The sequence below is a fragment of the Microcaecilia unicolor genome, chromosome 10, assembly GCF_901765095.1.
Source record: "Microcaecilia unicolor chromosome 10, aMicUni1.1, whole genome shotgun sequence".
NCBI classification, from domain to species: domain Eukaryota; kingdom Metazoa; phylum Chordata; class Amphibia; order Gymnophiona; family Siphonopidae; genus Microcaecilia; species Microcaecilia unicolor.
This window is the reverse complement of record NC_044040.1, coordinates 194435435-194456655: the sequence shown is the minus strand read 5'-3', so window position 1 is coordinate 194456655 and position 21221 is coordinate 194435435. Positions and strand designations below refer to the sequence as shown.

General features: G+C 42.6%; 1 protein-coding gene across 1 annotated transcript; it reads right to left on the bottom strand.

Moving 5' to 3' along the window:
- Positions 1-4720: 4720 nt before the first annotated feature.
- On the bottom strand, positions 4721-19693 carry LOC115478373. Its single transcript, XM_030215672.1, has 5 exons — positions 19640-19693; positions 15625-15718; positions 11859-11977; positions 9333-9475; positions 4721-4922 (listed from the first exon to the last, which is right to left on the bottom strand). The coding sequence occupies exons 1-5, from the start codon at positions 19691-19693 to the stop codon at positions 4721-4723; spliced, it is 612 nt and encodes a 203-aa protein (XP_030071532.1).
- Between the last annotated feature and the right edge of the window lie 1528 nt (positions 19694-21221).

Below are 21221 nucleotides of genomic sequence, written 5' to 3'. Positions count from 1 at the left end.
TGTTTTTAGCATTTTCATGCACTGTTATTTTCAGGGTCTGCAGTGGTAAGAAATGGACAGAATAGGGAAATAGATAGGAAAACATATCACTGTTGTCTACCAACAACAAAAAAATCTTCATAACAACATCAAGTCTAGACGTATCTTTTTAGCAACAAGAGAAGGAAGACTGAGAATAAATGCAACAGACCAGGAATGTTCATCACAGAACATGAATCACATACAGTGCAGCAAAAGAAATCGGCACCAGGATTGTTCAGACCTTCAAAATTACTTAGTAGAAACCCTAAGGATACTGCCAGGGTAGACTGTGAATTGATTTTTCTAAGGTGCCTTTGTCATTGTTTTAACCTTTTATTGTCTTCCTTGTTGAGAGTACATTTGTGAACTGGTCTTAGCTTTTATTTCTTTTGACAAATGTTCTAGGGTTTTCATTTATATTTAGATTTTGCTCACCCCTTTTTCAGTGGTAGCTCAATGTGAGTTACATTCAGATACTCTGGATATTTCTCTGTCCCAGGAGGGCTCACAATCTAAGTTTGTACCTGAGGCAATGGAGGGTTAAGTGACTTGCCCAAGATCACAAGGAGCAGCAGCGGGATTTGAACCGGCCACCTCTGGATTGCAAGACCAGTGCTCTAACCACTTAGGCCACTCCTCCACTTATTGCTTGGCTGCTTTATTTTTCTCTGTGCCTTGAGCACTTATGCAGTGATGTGTATATGAGGAATACATTTTCTGGTGCACCACCCAATTAAACAGTCTCCTACGCTGCTGGTAATGTGTCAACATTCCAACTTGTGGAAAGTATGCCAGGCCGTCAAAGGAAGCTACTTTTTTTTTCATCCATATAGTCATGATATTTCACATGGAGACCACTTAAAAATAGTATTCATTGATCATGTGGTTTGGCTGCAATACTGTGCATTGTTTATTCCAGTGAGTTGTTTCAGGGCTGTGAATTTTTGGGGGGTGATCAATGGCTTGTAGGATCTGGCCCAGGACCTTCCATATTTTTCCCTTCTTAATGCTAGTATGTAACATTCATATTTTGCAAACAGAATCCATGTAAAATAGTGATCTGATTTATTATAAAGATGTACAGTACAGCAATAAAACAGTATATCAAATAACATGAGAGGTCTTTGGGGTGGGGATTCCCCACTTCCACTACATCCCTATTTGAGGACTAAAGCGATGATGCGGTGTAAAACCTTAATAGCTTTGTTACAATATTATACACATGTTTGAAAAAAAATTGCTTTTTGCTTGTGGCCAATCCTCTGGCAACTTTGGAATCCCATCCAGCAGTTTTAAATTTGGCAAACTTGAAAATACCCTGGGGGAGGGAAAAAAAAAGGGAGACGTGTTGATGTAATGACTACGTTATCATTTAAAGGATCAGGCAGCAGCAAATCTCAATTAATCATTATCTTTATAAATATTTAGATTTGCGCACTCATCTTGCAAAGCACTATTCTATAAAGTTGTGCATGCAAATCTTTTTAGTGTGCAACTGAAAAGGGTACATATGGCTGTGGGAGGGGCATGGCTGGTTCAGGGACCTTCACTAAAGATGCAGTATTATAGAATTCAGGTAGAGAGGTGTGGTAGCCGTGTTAGTCCACTTTTAAAGGTAATCGATAGAAATAAAACAAAATAAAACATGGAAAAGAAAATATGATACCTTTTTTATTGGACATAACTTCATACATTTCTTGATTAGCTTTTGAAGGTTGCCCTTCTTCGTCAGATCGGAAATAAGCAAATGTTGGTAGATGACAGTATATGTAAGTGAAACATCAAAGCATTTCAGTGACAGTCTAACAGGATGGGGGTGGATAGGTGAGAGACAGGAAGAGTCAGGTGGATGAGGGACAGGGAGATATGCATGGAGACAAGAGGGTCCATGGAGACAATTGTACTGTTTTCTCACCCTCTTGTCTCCATGCATATCTCCCTGTTCCTCATCCACCCGACACTTCCTGTCTCTCACCTATCCACCCCCATCCTGTTAGACTGTCACTGGAATGCTTTAATGTTTCATTTATATATACTGTCATCTACCAGCATTTGCTTATTTCCGATCGGATGAAGAAGGGCAACCTTTGAAAGCTAATCAAGAAATGTATTAAGTTATGTCCAATAAAAAAGGTATCATCTTATTTTCTTTTCCATGTTTTATTTTGTTTTATTTCTATTGATAGAATTCAGGGGATCAGCTCCTAATTTACACATGAGGATTTACACCAGGTTTCAATTGGTGTAAATCTGGCACTACACACTAGCCTATAAACAGTGCCCAACTCGGAGAGCTGTTTATAGAATAGCACTCAGCGCGTATTTTTTTGGTGCCCAAATTTGGGTGTCATTCACTGAATCTAGTCCTTAGAGGGCAATTCCATAATAAAGCATGTGGCTATGTAAAACAGGTCAAATTCATGCCTATATTTTAGGGGTGACCACTTTCACCAGGTTTTTTTTGCACACGTTTGCCTTTAAATTCTTAATGCATGTGCGTACCCAACTTTTTTCAGAGAGTTTCTGAGCAACATACTGTGTGCTTTGATTCCGCCACAAGGCAAGTTACAATCAGGTGCCCTAATTATTTCCCTGTCCAAGTGGGTTTACAATCTTAAGTTATACCTAAGGAAATGTAGGGTAAAATGATTTGACCAAGGTCACAAGGAGCATCAGTGGGAGAAGCAGGATTTGAAGTTTGGTTCTCAGCCTGACCACTAGGCCAGTGGTTCCCAAACCTGGTCCTGGAGGCACCCCAGCCAGTCAGGTTTTCAGGATATCCTCAATGAATATTCTTGGTGTAGATATGGGTAAATCGCTACAACAAGAAGAAACCAGTATGGAGTCAGTCGCCATCAGCTGAAGTGGTGAGAATAGTCATGTGATCCTCGGGCCATTTATGGATTATGAAGATTTGTTAAAGTCCTTGAATACTGAAGACAATTAGATGGAAGGGAGTGGTTTTATTACTCCGAGTTATGAGAGCATTAAACAACAGATTAATGCGGATTACCAGTTGAAGTGAACTATTTCCTGGGAAACAAACTGTTTCTTTAAGAGGAGAAATTACTGAACTTTATTTTTTGGAAATGACTTTTGAGGAACATGAAAGTGACAATTGTATTAGAAATTCTAGAATTTGCAATTAGTATAAGAAGTGATTCTGTTAGTAAGTGTGAGTGAGAGTAAGAGTGAGTTGTGTTTGTTGTTTGTGTAAAACGTTTTAAAATATGTGAACGGCAATGATATCAATTAATGAGTTAAGTATCTAATAAAGATTGATAATTAAAAGACAACGGTTGTTGGAGAAAGTGTATGAAATACAGATTACAAGTAATTATTGAGTGTATACGTATAATGGAACGCTGTTCAATGAATATTCACGAGAGAGATTTCTAGGCAGTGGAGTCAGTGCTTGCATATCTTTCTCATGAATCAGTGGTGTAGCCACAGGTGGGCCAGGCCCCACCCACTTTGGACTCAGGCCCACCCAAAATTGTGACACTGTTGCTGTGGCTGGTGGGGATCCCCAAACCTTGCCAGCTGAAGATTTTCTCTCCGTGGGCACCATCGCTCTTCCAAATGTCAGCCAGCGGCACTTACCTGGAGACCAGCCCTTCTGCACATGCTCAGTTTTCACACATGCATAAGCACTGAGCATGCACGACAAGCCGGTAGCAGCATCAGTTTGAGGCTGCTCGAGGAGGAGGAAATCTTCAGGAAGCAGGGTTTGGGGATCCCCTCCTGCTCAAGTATTTAATACTTGGGGTCTGTGGGCATGGAAGGGTGGAGAGAGGAGCAAACCAGAGGGGGATTGGGGGTGTGTGAATTCCATGCCCACCCACCTTGGGCTCAGGCCCACTCAAATTTGACCATCTGGCTACGCCCCTGTCATGAATATTCATTGTGGATACCTTGAACAACTGATTGACTGGGGTGTCTCCAGGACCAGGTTTGGGAATTCTGCACTAGGATATTCCTCTGCTTGAACTATACACCCTTCATCTGGTCAGTGAAGGGAGTGAAATTCTTAAAATCTAGTCACAGGTCTATTGAGTAAATCTGATTTAGGGGCCCTTTTACTAAGCTGCGTAAGCGTCTACGTGCAACCAAGGTGCACCAAAATGGAGTTACTGCCCGACTACCACATGGCTCTTGTGGTAATTTCATTTTTGGCGCACGTCCGATACGCGCATCTGAAAAATATTTTTTATTTTCGGGTGCAAGTACTGGACGTGCGCAGATCGTTACCACCCGGATTCTTTACCGCTAGGTCAATGGCTGACGGTAAGGTTGATTTTGCCGCACATTCATTTTTGGCAAAAAAAGACCTTTTTTACAGGCGCGCTAAAAAATGGATCGGCGTGCACCCAAAACCTGCGCCTACACTACCGCAAGCCATTTTTCAGCACACCTTTGTAATAGGACCCCTTAAAAAGGTATCATCCACAGCTTACATGTTGACTCTTACTTACTTCTATAAATTCAAGTAGACTAATAGATCAAGTTCTATAAACTCAAGTAGACTAATAGAGCAACTACAACGCTGTCACAGTTTCAAAACTTGAAAATATTTGATATTGTAATTACCAAATATTTGGTAATGTACGCTTTGCTGAGCTGCTTAGTAACATACAGGAAGGAAAATACAACAGAACAGGGTCAATGCACAGCTTTTGTTACTGAACAAATGGGAGACTTACTGAAGTCGGTAGTTTTCTTGGAACTCACATGGATTAGTCTTTAGGACAAGCGACTCCAGTGGAGCCTGTCTCAAATCTGAAAGACCACTCAGCGTCTCTATGTTGTTTTCGGCCAGTGACAAATGTTGAATCTGAGGTATCTTTGGCAGCTGTTTAAAGGACGTGAAGTGATTTTTGCTGACATTTAATTCTTTGCATCTAAAGAGGGCAAAAATTATTTTGCATCATTTCATGCTTAAATCTAGCTGAAGATTGTACAGTTAAGTGCTGAAACATGTGATGTGGAAAACAAAATGCAGAACAACTTGATAATCTAGGTTAGTGTTTTCAGCTCTGAAGCTTATTTACACTATCAGGCAGCCCATGGAGGACTTTTATCTTCTCATGATTTGAGTCAGGATTTATGATTGTGCCAGATATCAAAACTAGAAGTGCAACGCTTTCTTTAATCTCCTGACAACCTGTGGCTTGATGCCACTGAAATTTATGGCCATGGTGTGGTAGTCTTGGCTAAAACTTTTATATGAAAAAAACAGGTGCTGATCAGTCATAATAACAAAATAGATGATGGCAGATAAAGGCCTGTATGGTCCATCCAGTCTGCCCAAACAGATAAACTCAAACCACTTGTAACCACTCGCCTCCACCTACCCTCCGCTCCTCCTTCCTGTACACATTAACTGATTTGATTTGCTTAATTTTTTTTTTGTCTATTAGATTGTAAGCTCTTTGAGCAGGGACTGTCTTTCTTCTATGTTTGTGCAGCGCTGCATACGCCTTGTAGCGCTATAGAAATGCTAAATAGTAGTAGTAGTAGTCTGTGCCCTGATCGTAGATGAATAGTTTTGGATGGATTGGAGTGGAACTTTTCAGGGGCTTCGACAACTTCAGAAATTTAGAACAAGCACAGTGCCGGGCAGGCTTCTATGGTCTGCCTTGCTGCACCCTACGCCTGGAATAAACTTCCTGAGCCCCTACGTCTTGCCCCATCCTTGGCCACCTTTAAATCTAGACCGAAAGCCCACCTCTTTAACATTGCTTTTGACTCATAACCACTTGTAACCACTTGCTTCCACCTACCCTCCTCTCCTCCTTCCCGTTCACATTAATTGATTTGATTTGCTTACTTTATTTATTTTTTGTCTATTAGATTGTAAGCTCTTTGAGCAGGGACTGTCTTTCTTCTATGTTTGTGCAGCGCTGCGTACGCCTTGTAGCGCTATAGAAATGCTAAATAGTAGTAGTAGTAGTCTGTGCCCTGATCGTAGATGAATAGTTTTGGATGGGTTGGAGTGGAACTTTTCAGGGACTTCGACAACTTCAGAAATTTAGAACAAGCACAGTGCCGGGCAGGCTTCTATGATCTGTACCCTGAAAATGGCGAGGACAAATCAAGATCAGGTATACATATGAAGTATCAAATCATACCTTATGTAAACGAGTCAAAAGCAATGTTAAAGAGTTGGGCTTTCATTCTAGATTTAAAGGTGGCCAAGGATGGGGCAAGACCTAGGGGCTCAGGAAGTTTATTCCAGGCGTAGGGTGCAGCGAGACAGACCATAGAAGACTGCCCAACACTGGCTTTGTTGCTACCTAATCTCTGCTATGTTTCTTTGGATCCATTCCTTCTAAACAGGATTTCTTTGTGTTTATCCCATGCATTTTTGAATTCAGTTACCATTTGCCTCTTCACCTCTCCTGACATTTATTTATTTATTTGTAGCATTGATACCCCACTTTTTCCTGCTCAATAGCAGGTTCAGTGCGGCTTACAATGCATGTGTACAAAGTATTACATAGATAACACAATGTATGGATACAAAGTATCCCAGAGGTAACATAATGTATGTATCGTAATGTATGGGTACAAAGTATCACATAGATAACACAATTATATAGAGAAGGATGAGAGGAAGAGATGAGTTATGTAGTGTTAGTGGTGTGGATTAGGTTCGTGGATTAAGTTGGGTCATTTGGGTAGGCTTGTTCCTGAGTCGGCCCCCTTTCAACCTCAATTCATGCCCTCTAGTTCTGCCACCTTCCCGTCTCTGGAAAATTCTAGTCTGTGAATTTATACCTTTCAAATATTTGAACGTCTGTATCACATCACCCTGGTTTTTCCTTTTCTCTAGGGTATACATGTTCAGGTCAGCGAATCTCTCCTTGTGCGTCTTGCTACATAAACCCCATACCATTTTTGTCGCTATCCTTCGTCAACTGACCTCAGCGGCAACTCGTTTCACATGAGCACATAGCTCATGGCTCGCCTGCCTCCTCATCGGTCACATTAAACCTCCTTTATTAACATTTTAATACTTACAATATTTTTAATGCAACTGAGTGAAGCAGCTGTCAATATTGGTGGAGGTCCGCACCCTGATGAAGCTTGAGGCTTAATGCCTAGCGAAACACGGTCAGTGTTGGCAGCAGATCGGGACTTGAAAGTGAAAATGAAAAGCTAAATTGATTTGTTCTATATTTTATCAAGTTTATTGAAACATTTAAGCATTAAAGTATTACAAACTAGCAAAAAAAGACCCGTTTCTCAAACAAATGAAACGAGCGCTAGCAAGGTTATCATGTAATGGCGATAATGTTTTTAAGGGAACCGTTAGGAGATAGAGTGTGTGAGACAGAGAGAGAGTGTGTGTGTGTGTGAGAGAGAGTGTGTGTGATAGTGTGAGAGAGAGTGTGACAGAGAAATAATGTGTGTGTGCCTCATACACAGTGGCGCAGCCGGGGGGGGGGGGTGCCAGGGGAGCGGTCGCTCCCCCAAACGGAGTTCTGCCAGCTCCGGCGCCTATTTTTTCTCAATGTGTTGCATTGAAAATGTGTGCCAGCGCCTGCAGAAGTCCGCTCTTGCACCACTCTCGCTCCCCCCGTGCTGTCAACCTGGCTGCGCTTCTGCTCATACAGTAGCTGACAACAGCAACGGACCATGCTGACACCATCAAAGCTTTGCTCTCAGTATCTCTAGTAAGGTAGGCCGGCGAGGGGCATGCCGAGCAGCCGCACATAACATGACGGCTGCTGCCCGGCAGCTCCTGCGTCAGAGCGACCCTTCCTTTCCGGCTTCCCCATCGGCGATTGAGATGACGCTGCAGGAGACCCCCTTGCCGTTGGTTGGGAAGCCGGAAGGGGCAGGGCTACAGGGGAAAGCATAAAAGCTGCCAACGAGGGCTAGGGAGCCTCTTGTTGACAGCGAGCGGCGCGGGAGTTTCCCTCCCCCCCTTCCCTTTCCCGCGCAGCACCGGGGGAGCTAGACATGTGTACTAATGGGGGTCATGCTTCGCAAGCATGCTGATTTAGCTTTGCTCTCAGGCCCAGATGCACAAAACCTAACGAGCCCACAACTTGCGTTTTAAACTGGTTCCAGCCAGTTTAAAACGCAAGTAGTGCACCCCGGGCATGCACTAAGGGCATTTTCCCTGCCACGGTAGCAGGCAACGAAAACGGAATGCAAATGATTGAAAAGCTATTATAATGAGCTGCACTACCATTGCAGCCCATTATAATGAGATGCACTACCGTTTTTCCGATTCCCTTACCGTAGGAACCCTAACGAGATGTCTGACCTCTTGTTAGGGCTCCTGTGAGGGAATCGGAAAGGAAAAGGGCCCCCAAAAAAGGTAAAAAAGAAAAAAAAAAAGCAGGGAGCGCATGTGAGGGGCGTCCTTTAAGGACGTACTCTCCCTGCGCTTCTGAGAGACGTCTTTTTTTTTGCATTTTTTTTTTTTGCTCTGCCGGCGCTCGTGTTTTTTTCCCCCTTCTATTTAGTCTTCGCCGCGCCACTTACCCCTCCACAGCGAAATTTTTCTATTTTCCTGGTTGCTGGAGAATCGGGACGTCCCTTTAGATTAGGCTCCTCTTCCTGGTCTCTTCAGCCAATCAGAGCGCATTTAGCTGACAACAGCCAGCTAAGCCCGCTTTGATTGGCTGAAGAGACCAGGAAGAGGAGCCTAATCTAAAGGGACGTCCCGATTCTCCGACTCAGGTACCGAAGGACTAGAGAATGCAAGTGAGCTACAACGAGTAGCTCATTTGCATTCCCTATCGTTGATGCATTCCCGTTCCCTACCGATTCGCTATGGAATCGGTAGGGAACGGGAAATACCAATGTCTTTAATGCATCTGGGCCTCGGTATCTCCATTATTGGAACAGCTCTGTTAAACCTGTTATCTCCCCCTCCTCCCCTTTGCTTGTTCAACTTCAGAAACCGAAACCTACTTCCCCTCCCCTTTCCTTTAACCCTGGAGGCTGAAGATGTTACGAACCCAGGCAGCCAGACGGAGGTGCAAATTATTATATAGGATATTGTAAGCATTTAAATGTTAATAAAGGAGGTCCAACAGACCAATGAGGAGGCAGGCAAGCCATGAGCTGTTTTGTTCATGTGAAATAAGTTGCTGCCATGTCAGTTGATGAATCATAGCTATTTTTGAGCATTGAGTGTGTTTTGTTGTTGGTGTGGCTGTAGCTCCTGCTCTTGTCTAAACACTATTTCTGACCATTTAAAGTGATTTGAGGAGACTAATAAAAGCATCTTTATCAAAGTGTCTTGATTTATAATGAAATTTCATATCTGTCACCAGAGGTGTTATGTCTACCTTGGCAATTTTATGGCACTCAGATCTGTCAAGGAATTGTCCACCAACCAAAGTCTTTCTACTCGAATTAATCTGCGTAGGATCCTGTGAAAGTTATTTTGTTGGAATTCATCCCCTAAGCACTGAAAAGAAAGGTTCACGTTCTGAAAGATAATAAAAGTAGAATCAGGTGATATTATAAACAAAGGGAATTTGCTGCTCTTTACTCGAAACATTTTCAACTGGTGCCATAGAAACCTTGAAAGTGTTAGTAGAGGTGGACGCCTTGGTCCACACATTCTACCTATTGTGCTGATGCAAGCCTTACTCCATCTGCGGTCTTCTCCCTTTCTTCCCCCCACCTCTAAGATCCCTTTCAGGCTTATGCAACAAAGTTTACATGTGAAACGAACCAGAGAAAATATTTCTTCACTCAATGTGTAATGAAACTGGAATGTGTTGCCACAGAATGTGGTAAAAGCAGTTAGCTTAGCAGGGATTAAAAAAGGTTTGGATAATTTCCTAATAGAAAAGTCCATAAGCCATTATTAAGATGGACTTGGGGAAAAATCCACTGCTTAGTTCTAGAATAAGCAGCATAAAATCTGTTTTACTGTTTTGAGATTTTTCCAGATACTTGTGACCTGAAATGGCCATTGTTAGAAACAGGATACTGGGCTTGATCGATCTTCGATCTGTCCCAGTATGGTAACTCTTGTGTTCCGAAGAAAAGTAGGTGTCTACTTGTCTCTTTTGAATAAGCTTCAAATAGGTGTTCCTTATGTTCTTGTATTCTTATTTTGGGGGCCCTGAAAGCACGTGGTGAAAGCCTATTCTATAGCAGCATCTGGATGCTCAGATTCCGTCATAGAATACAAAGATAACCCAATATCGGCCCACCTTAAATTTATGCACCCACAGTTACCGCCATAGAGCAGGTATAATTGCAGCCAAGTTATGCGTGTTGTTCTAGAATACGCTTGGATTTTGGCAAGGAATGCTATGCACGATATATAGAACCCGGGGAAAAGTGCCAATTCTATAAAGGTCACTTAGCGCTAAGCAAGATTTATAGAATAGCGTTTAGCACAGATTCCTGCACCCAGTTTTGGGTCAAAGGACTTATGCTTACTGTAACCTGGTATAAATCCTTCTGCCCAACTGATGGCAGTTCAACACATAAATCCAATTATTCTATAGTATCACTGCTAATTTCTGGGAATGCCCCTGACCCGCCCATGCCCCTTCTGTAGCCACACCTACTGTTGAGTTGCATGTTATGAAGTTTAAACACATAGAACAGGGCATAGGGCAGATGCGTGCGTAACTCCTAATTACTGCCAATTAAGTGCCAATTAACCCCAATAATTGATTGTTGTGCCTAATTGCCTAATTAAATTATGCATGCATGCATCTGGGATCTGCACCAGGGGCGTAGCTACGTGGGGCCACAGGGGCATGGGCCCCCACAGATTACACCCTGGCCCCCTCTACATTTGACCACCCCCGCCCCGCCACCGCCACATCAGGTACCTTGTTTGCTGGCAGGGGTCCCCAATCCCCGCCAACCGAAGAGTTTTCTTCTGCGCCGATCAACCTGTTTCTGACACCTTACGTCCTGCATCGTGCATGTAGCCCCGTGCAGGATATAAGGCATCAGAAACAGATGATACCACAAGGAAGGCGCCGGAGTTGACCGGCGCTGAAGAAGACTCTTCGGCTGGCGGGGATTGGGGACCCCTGCCAGCAAACAAGGTACCTGATGCAGTGGTGGTGGTGGGGGGTTTGCGGCTGTGGTCCAAATTGGCGGGGGGTTTGCGGTTGTGGCAGCGGTCCAAAGTGGCGGGGGGGTCGGTGGCGGGGGGAGGCAGTTAAACAGTGCCCCCACACCTCGGGCTCTGGCCCCCCCTCCCGCTGAGGTCTGGCTACGCCCCTGATCTGCACCCAACTTTAGAAGACCTATACAAATCCAGGGGTTAGTGTGTAAGTGCTGGGACCACCCCTGACCTGCCCCATACCCTTCTACATCCACGCCCTCTTACAGTTTCACGCTATAGATTTTCTGCGCTGTTTCTAAAATAATGACTTTGCAGTTAATCACATTACTACAAATTAGTGTCAATTAACTCCAATTTTCTTTGATTAGTGGTTATTAGGTACCAATTAGTGGCTAATTTGCCAATTAAGTTAAGCACATAACTGGCCCCTATTCTATAACTTACGTGTGCGATTTTGTGCACCGAGCAAGATTACAGAATGAGGGTCTAAATGTATAGTGTGATAGATCAATACATAGTATTTGAACTTCAAATCTAGTGACAGTCCAATAGTCTCATTTCTTTGCTTCTTGCTGAAAATTATTTCCTGGCAGAGTAATGAATAAGGGTCTGTATTTCCTTCAGGCCTCAACAAAACTAGACTCATTTAAAAACTCGAGTCTTTGCTTAAGAAATTTTTCTCAGCAAATATGACATTCACATCAATTCCAATGCAGTGCAATGTTTCCAGAGTATAACCTAGTTAAATATTTTTCATTTTAAACATTACCACACAATTCTCCCAGTTTTCTTGCAGCCTCTCTTGCCATCTTTCTCGTTCGGTTAGTTTTTCTTTTCTTTGCCACATGAGCGCTTCCCCTCTCATAAAAAGTTCTTCTTCTGAAGGCCCTGTTTGAAAACAAATGCTTGAGCTTGTAATTATTAATTCATGTTTATACAACATTAGCTGTCAAAATGCTAATTTGTGCATTATAAGATTGTTTAGTTGGTGAGACCAAGGACACACCTATTTAGTTGCCTACAGCGTTTATTTTCGAAGCATGTATCTCAAAAGGCCAAATTGGAAGTCCATGTGCTTTGTATATGCCTTCCTATGCTTGGCCTGTTACTAAGGGCTAGGCCTAAGGCCTGTACTGTCAGTTTGGTTCTCACATGTTAGCCTACTAACTCAGCATCTTGTGTAACAATCATTGCTTTCTCAGGAGCTGAGAACTGACACTTCATAACATTTGTTTTTAGCTGAGTATGAACATCCAAGCTCCAATTTTGCAAAGGCAGAAAAAGGACATCTAACACTGCAATATGTCCAAGTAGCAATGACGTGTGTTTTGAGCAGGACTAGGGAAGACCTAAAATAACGATTACCAAAGGGAAAGAAACATCCACGATTAAAAAGGAGGATGCCCTTTTTTAGACCTGTTTCAGGCAGGGGCGTAGCCAGGCAGCAGATTTTGGGTGGGCCTAGGCAAGAAGTGGGTGGGCACCAAGTGTTCTCCCCCCCCCCCCCCCCCCCCCCCCGCCCCCTACACACCCAAAAAATATCTCAGCTGGCGGGAAAATGCTTCTCTCCACCTTGGCAGTGTGCAGCAGGCATGTGCTGAAAACTGAGCAAGCGCAGGTGACAGTATTGTAGAGAACAGCATTTTTGTTACCATCAGCTGGCGGAGCTTGGAATCCTCAACAGTGCTACTGTTGGGAGGGCCTGAGCCCTAACTGGGTGGGCCGAGGCCCACCCAAGCCCACCTGTGGCTACGCCACTAGTTTCAGGAATGTCAAGAGTTCACAAAGGTGGTCTGATTGACTAGCTGTCCAGTGGAGGGATTAATCACCAAGTGGTTGCTGTCCCCCTCCCTCTCCCCTCAAAGTGAAACTGAAAAGGGATACCAGGCTCTATGACAGCCTCAGGTATTATAGGCATTCTTTAAGCAAGAAGCACGTCAGAGGAGTAACCTAGTGGTTAGTATAATAGACTATAAATCAAGAGACCCAGGTTCAAATCCCACTTTAGCTCTTAATTTTTTTTTTTTGTTTGTTTATTGTGAGCCCTCCAGGAACAGAAAAAATACTAAAAGCACAGGGTACAAATGTAACAAAAATAAAAATCTGCTACAATAAAACTCACCCTCAACGTTCTGAGGACACTGACGTCAGTGAAGCCAAGCCACTGACTTCAGGTTCGAAGGTTCGTGGTGGTGAAGCCACCGGGCCCCGCCCTCGCGTCAAACGTCATGACATCGAGGGCGGAGCAAACGTTGAGGGTGAGTTTTATTACTGCACCTGTGCTCCGCCCTTGCGTCAAAACGCGATGACGTCGAGGGCGGCCCAGGAAAATCGCCACCCACACAGAGCTAAGACAACGCTAACAGCGACGGAGCACGAACCAGCTACAACCGCAACGAGCCACGGGGAGGCCCAGGAAAATCGCCACTGTTCTCCGTATGTGAGTCACCCCCCCCCCCCCAAAAAAAAAAAAGCTAGCGCCCGTTTCATTGCTCTGAGAAACGGGCCTTCTTTCCTAGTAAATAAAATAAATATATAAGTCACCTGCAAGTCTGAAGTCTATTGATGTGCATTCAGGTACAGTAGATATTTTTCCCTTCCTACAGGGCTCACAATTCCACAATAAGAAATAAAGTGGGATTTGGACCTGGGTCCCTTGGTTTAAAGTCGACTGCAAAGTCCACTAGGCTGCCCCTCTGCTCTGCATGGAGTCTGTGTGGCCATTTTCTAAGAATGCTGCCATATAGACCTCCATATTATTTGCTTCCTCAATCATAATTTGGACGTTCCAGTTTGTAAAATGGCTGTTCATGCTGGATGCCTCCAGCACACAGACATCCATCTTGCGTATTTTCAATGTATTTCCTGTTTGAAAATACATGCGGGATGGACGTCCCTATTTTGACTTGGATGTCCTTTCAAAAACGTCTCTCCAAGTGTCTTTATAAAATACCTCCAGAACACCTATAGAAATCATTGGGAAAAAGAATCTGCATCCCAGTCATTATTTTCTTCTGTATTTCATTAGGCTTTTGTTGTTTTTTAAGTTGTATTTGGTTTCATTTTTAACAGGCATAGGGGTCCTTTTACTAAGGTGCGCTATCAAATTTAGTGTGTGCTAAATGACAAGACGCCAATAAAAAATATAATGGGCTTTTTATTATTTAGTGCATGCTAAATCCATTAGTGCACCTTAGTGAAAGGAACCCGTTATTGTTAACACATGGTAAAAATGAAGAAAGAAAACAAAAAGAAACACCAAGAGCCTTCAAAATCGTGACACAGTTCCTTTAATGATATGACTTGAAAAACAGTCTTCCATTGATGACCCAACGTGGGTCATGTTTTGGCGCACAGCGCTTGCATCAGAGGTCAAATGTAATGTGACATCTAATGGATTCAATGTGCAGCAATGGCACTTTGTCCCACGCACATTGCTAAATTGTCTCTCAGTGCATCCAAAGCTAAGACCATCCCTTATTTCAATTGATTTAATTTAATTTATTTATTTAACACATTTATACCCCGCATTTTCCCACTAGTTGCAGGCTCAATGTGGCTTACACAATAACAAGGGTATGCTACAATATCAATAAACAATGTCATAGTAAAAATTGTGTTCGTAAAAGTATCATCTAAAACAACAAGATAATAAAATATAAAAGAAAATCATTAAGGTCCATATATTTGCTGTAACAGATATTAAGTAAACTAAGTAACGTCTGGAGGGTAGGCCTTCTTGAACAGGGTGGTCGTCAGTAATTTCCTGAAGTCTATATGATTCTGAGTTGATCTTAAGGATTTAGGCAGTGTGTTCCATAGCTGAGTTCCCAAGAAGGAGAAACTGGATGCGTAGGTAGATTTGTATTTGAGGCCATTACAATCTGGGTAATGTAAGATTAAGTAGGATCGAGAAGAACTGGAACTATTTCTGGATGGTAGATCTATTAAATTTAACATGTATCCAGGAACTTCACTCTAAATAAACCTATGAATCAAGGTGCAGATCTTAAAGGAACTTAAACAAGATCCTTAGTTCAATCGATTCTGTTTGATCGATTGAACTAAGGGATGGTCTTAGCTTTGGATGCACTGAGAGACAACTTAGTAATGTGCATGGGAGAAAGGTCCGTTGCTGCACATTGAATCCATTAGATGTCACATTACATTTGACCCCTGACGGAGGCATTATGTGCCGAAACATGGCCCGTGTCAGGTCATCAACAGAAGATTGTTTTTCAAGTCATATCATTAAAGGAACTGTGTCCCGATTTTGAAGGCTTCTGGTGCTTCTTTTTGTTTTCTAGATTTTATTTGTACTTTGGATCCTCTCTGGGCTTGAAAAATGAAGAAAGAAACATCATGATTTTCCTTGTGTCTTTTGGCCGTTCTGAAACAAATGCATGAGGTCCACTACAAAAACTTCTCCTGCAACTTGACTTCTGACAAACGCATAAAAACGTAGGTCAAAACGGAGAAGAGCATATTTCAGGCAAGCTTTGAAAATGTTTGATGGCACAAGTGTTTTTCTTTACCTTCTCTTACTCTGGGACAGCGAATCTGGGACCCTTGAACATCGTGCTCTTTTAACTTGAGCCAAGTAAGATACTTGTATGTGTCACACGGGAGCTTGAAAGAAAGAAGCAAATTATCAAGGATGACATTCCTGTTCAACAGTGAGTTGATGTGTTTAATTGATCATTTTGGCTTTAGTACAAAAATATGACCATAATTATTTAATTGGTGTCTTCTCCGTGAACTATATATTTGTAGAATAAATAAAATTTAACTCTTCTTTCTTTCTTTATTAGGATTTATTAACCTCCTTTATGAAGAGACTCACCCAAGATGACGAAAAACAGGTATAGCTCGATATAAGCAACTTTGGGCCCTGTTTACTAAGGTGCGCTAGCATTTTTAGTGCCTGCTAAAAATTAGCTTGTGTAAATATGAGTGTCTCTAGCATTAGTATGCGCTAAAAATGCTAGCGTGCCTACAGCATGGCTTACTTTAGGTTCAAAGTTAGGCTATAACTTACATGTGAAGAAGACCAATATACAGGTATCTGTAGTAGATTGACCCTAGTGCATTATAACCATCTTTCTTTCAATCCCCTTCTCTTCTTCTCTAGGACATAAGAGCCAACTTTTCAAAATTATTAGGGGTGCTAAGCCCAATGGAAATAAACCCCTTCCTGGGCACATACAAAGAATTTCCTCAATATTAGGGGTGCTCAAGTACCCACAGAGTCGGCTCCTATGCCCTAAGCCTAGATTTACTAAAATGAACTAATATCATTAATGTGCTTAATTAGTAAAAAAAAAAAAAATCCCATTGTATAAAATGAAACCTGCAGTAAATAAGATGCATTTGTCAGCAGCTGTCCAAGCAGGGGGCACTTTCTTTTTGAGGTACCCCTGTAAGTGTGTTATTAGGATTGACAATGTAAAATATTTCTTTACTGATCCACCTCATCTCTCCAAACTAATTGCTTCTAAGTCAACAACTGGATCAAAATAATAGTGTATCACCATAATCCTTTGCAAATAGCTATTTACCTTTTTAATTTGTGTAAAATAGATTCCTCTAGTTTAAGTCTTGGAACCCTATTTGAGGACTTGAGTGAATTCTGTAAAAATGATGGCATTATTATGATTTTTTTTTCTAACGATATATATATATATCACTTTCTTTCAAGATTGTATGCTTGAAAACATTATTGTAAAAAATTTATAAAAAAAAATAAGATGCATTTGCCCAAAAAGAAACATTTCTCAAATGGGCTAGGATGTTAGTTTGATGCTTTCTCTTCTCCATTTTAAATGTTGCTCCGATTTGGTGCCCCCTTCCCCCCCCCCCCCCCCCCCCCCCCCCATCCTCAAAAAGTGCCTAGGTGAATTTCATGCCTCGCCCTTTCTCTAGTTTTGCTGCCTTTTCAGAGCAACTGCCTATGATATCAACCTTTGGAAACTAGAAAAATGAACATATCGAAAGACATTTGACAAGGCATAATCAAACATTATCTGACTGTGAATCAGAGGATCAATTACCTGCACTGCTTTCAAATACATAGTTTAACTTATTCTGAGAAACCTCAGGGTCTTAATGTTGTCTGTACACTGTAAACTCAAGAACCAACAAGACAGCGGAAGAGGTATTTATACTTACCATAAACAAATCGTTCATAACATTTAACTAAAACACCTGTTCATTTACTCTAACAACATAAGCAAACTGTTGAAGACGTAGTTCAGGGTATAGTGTTTTTAGTGAGCACTAGCTTTTTCTCTATGAAAGGCTAGCAAATTACTTTATAGTGTATTATTCCATCAGTTTAATTAACAAGCTGTGATATTCCATTGTTTAGGTGAACTATGTTATTCTTCATACGGAAACATTTAGGGGTGGGGGTGAAGACATGGAAGTTGCCCCCCTAGTTCTTCCTTTCTTTTGCTTCTTCCACTTCAGTCAGAACCAGTGCAGGGATTCTGGCACCAGGACCCTTTGTGACATCATGTTTCCACTATTTAAACAGAGCTTCTCTCCCATGGCTCCTAGTCGGCTTATTGCAACACAGTGGTCACGAGGCCAGGGTTCACGCACTAGAGGTTTCTCTGAACTAGAGAGCTGCATGGGAACGGGGTTCGTGGGAATCCTGCGGAACCCGCGGGATTCCCGCAGGGACGGAAGCAGTTCTGTGGGGTTCCCACGGGGACGGAAGCAGGTCCTGCGGGGTTCCCGCGGGGATGGAAGCAGGTCCTGCGGGGTTCCCTTGGAAGTGTAAGCTGCACTGCATCAGCCTCTCATCTACCGAGTACCTTGAGTGCTGTCTCCTCCTCCTCCTCCTCCTCTTCCTCCTTGCTTTAACAGCACAAATGTGGAAAGTCTTCCATTAAGGAGGTGGTAGAGACACAAATGATGATGGAATTCAAAAAGGCTTGGGATGAACACAGAGGATCTCTAATTAGAAAATGGAAGTTATAAAAATCCTAACCTTAAATGGCTGCATGTGTGTGGATGTGTCAAGTGACGCTTAGATGGCGACTCTGGCTGTGATTACTAGGGCCGATAACGGGCAGACTTGTACGGTCTGTGTCTAATATATGGCAGTCTGGTTTAGGATGGGATAGAAAGGGCTTAGACAGCAACTTCAGTGGCTGGAACATAAGGACAGTGCTGGACAGATTTTTATGGTCTGTATCCCACAAATGAGAAGACGAATAGACTGGAGTGGGCTTCAACGAGAACTCCAGCAGTTGGAACATAAATAGACTTCTATGGTCTATGTTCCAGTAATACGAAAGAAAGTACATAATATCACACTCGTTTATTTAATCATGAATTGATAATGAGTGTGACTATTGGTCAGACTGGATGGACCATTCAGGTCTTTATTTGCTGTCACTTACTATGTTACAATTAATCCTCTTTGCTCCCGGGCTGATGCGCAGACCTCAACTCTGACACAGGCAAGAGCATCGGATGTCATCTGACCTACTGGCGCGTGCATGTGGTGACTTCTCAGCACACAGTGCCAGTAAATCAGAGACAAATCTTACATGTGCACACCAGAGTGTTCTAAGTTTCAGCTTCCATTCCTTCCTTGCCTACAGTGATGTGGCTCAAATCCAGAGAGAGACTGAGGGAGCTGACCAGAATTTTCTTTTATGTACCATTAAATTCTTGCGGGGATGGGTGGGGATGGGCTAAATTCTTGCGGGGACGGGTGGGGACGGGTTGGGATGGGTTAAATTTTTGCGGGGATGGGTGGGGATGGGCAATATTCCAGTGGGGACGGGTGGGGATGGGTGAGATTCTAGCAGGGACGGGCGGGGATGGGTAAGATTTCTGTCCCCGTGCAACTCTCTACTCTGAACCCTTAAGCCATGGAATTTAAGTCTGGCCACTAGGTGTCACTCTTTGTGACCCTGAATTTCTTCCCCAGCAGGGACTTGACAGGGCTCTCTCAACATCCTTAGCCCCAAATCTTAGGGTATAGATGACCTGATTTGGGAATCAGACCAGGTAACCTCCACGTATCAATACAGAATGCTGCCACTGAGCCACCAAATGTGGCCTGGCTATCAGATTTTTACAGCACGTTAGAAATAACCGTGGTATTTTTTATTTTTTTTAGCTTATTGCTGTTTTATATTATGGAAGGACAATTAACAATCTCAGCCTTTGTTTATTCTTGCTGTATTTCTGCTATTCTTCTTAATGTGCCCAAGAATCTTACCTAACACTGCCGCCTTTTAACTAAACCTGATGCCAATTTAACTGTGTGATTACTGTTGTACCCAGTGCACTTTTTCTAGTGAAAAAGGTACTGGTACTCAAATGCTAGGCCACCCTTCAGGGGTGGGGGTAATCACTGAGGGACCCTCCCCTCAATAGCCAGGCCCCCTGCAACCAGTCACAGAATCTATGTGTAGAGCCTGAGCTCTTTCATTAAAACTTGGGGACCATGGGTCAATTCTAGCAGACAATGGAAAAGGTGCCGGTACTCAGTACCCCCAAGCACCCCCTCAAAAAAAGCCCTGGTTGTACCTGAGAATTGTTTTTGACAGCTAAGTCTTGTTTTCTGAGTGCCAAGAATTCCATGATGCATAGGAAATTAGATTCATGAAAAAAAAATCAGAAACCATTTGGCTATACAGGCCTTGCACTGAATATGCCTAATGTTTGTTTATGCATGCAGTTTAAACCACAAAACAAAATGAAATGAAATGTACACGCATCAGATTGAAATATTCTGAGCTAAATTAATTAGATGGAGAAGATACAAAATGACTTGATAGACAATGAAAAATGTTACAATACATGTAATGACATCAATTAAGAAGGCACCCCTATGAAACTGTATAGCAATGGATATTTATTTCATGCAAATAAATGGGCTTTGTGTAATAAAATGTATCCCAAGAAATCCATTTGTTAACATGGAATAACTTTATCCATTCCTAAATAAGGATTATTTTCTTGAGTTAGAGTGGGGATCCCAAAGCCCCACCAGCTGCAGGGGTTCTCCAGCAGCAAGAACAGCTCCCTCCCCTTCATGATCCGGCTGCCGGCACTGTCCACACACTGCTGCTGCCCCGCACCTTGCGCATGCTCTGTTTTTACACCTATGTTAAAACAGCGTGTGCGGCAGGGGAGGCCAGTGGAACGGCAGCATGTAGACAGCGCCGCTGGCTGGAGCAAGTAGGAAAGGGAGTTGCAATTGTCACCAGAGGACCCCTGCAGCTAGTGAGGCTTGGGAGATCCTCACCAGCCAATAACAGGGGCCTGAGCCCAAAGTGGGTGGGCTCAGGCCCACCTCCTTGGTGCATTCTATTTAGGAGGTGCTTGGTGCTTCTGCATTAACTCTGCGTTAGCCAGTAAGCCCACGCTAATCATAACGTGCTACCTGGTTAACACTTCCATGCCCATGCTCCACCCATGCCATGACCTCTCAGAGAAAACTTCTTAAAAAATAAATAATACATGGTTTAGTATACAGAAACAGGGAAAAAAATACCTCAAAATACTTTAACCCTTTTGCACGATAGCTTGTTTTCACCCACTAAGTCTGTGTTAAGGGCTTACATCCTTTAGTACAAGAGCCCCTAATGTTTTTGTCCACCCTTGGAATACCTACCAACCTTCCTTCATTTGCATAACTCCAAAACTGTTTGACGCTGAGATGTCCAGTAGTACTTAAGTTTTAAAAAGAAGAATTAAGTGGTCAACTTCTGAAGTTGCTGCTTAATACTTCTAAATACCATCTCCTTTCCCCCTCAGTTTTTAACTATAATCAACCCTGTTGAGAGATGGTTGTGCTTTTTTTTTTTAATTAATTAATTCATTTTTTATGTTATACTAATGACCAATCCATAATTTTCTGCTGCTTTTTAGGTATTCATTGGCTGATGGTTTGGTACTTACTGGAGATGATATGCCAGAATCCCAGCTGTGCTGTAGTATGTCTCGGTTTCTTGACACAACTAATAGCGAAGTATTTGTATCACTTAAGTCGGAGCACTGCGATGAGTATGACCTAGAAAAGCTATAACTGCCCGCATTCACACCTGATGAGCTGAGGAAAGAATATTAAATAGAAAATTTACTATGTTACCAAGGGAAGGGGGCT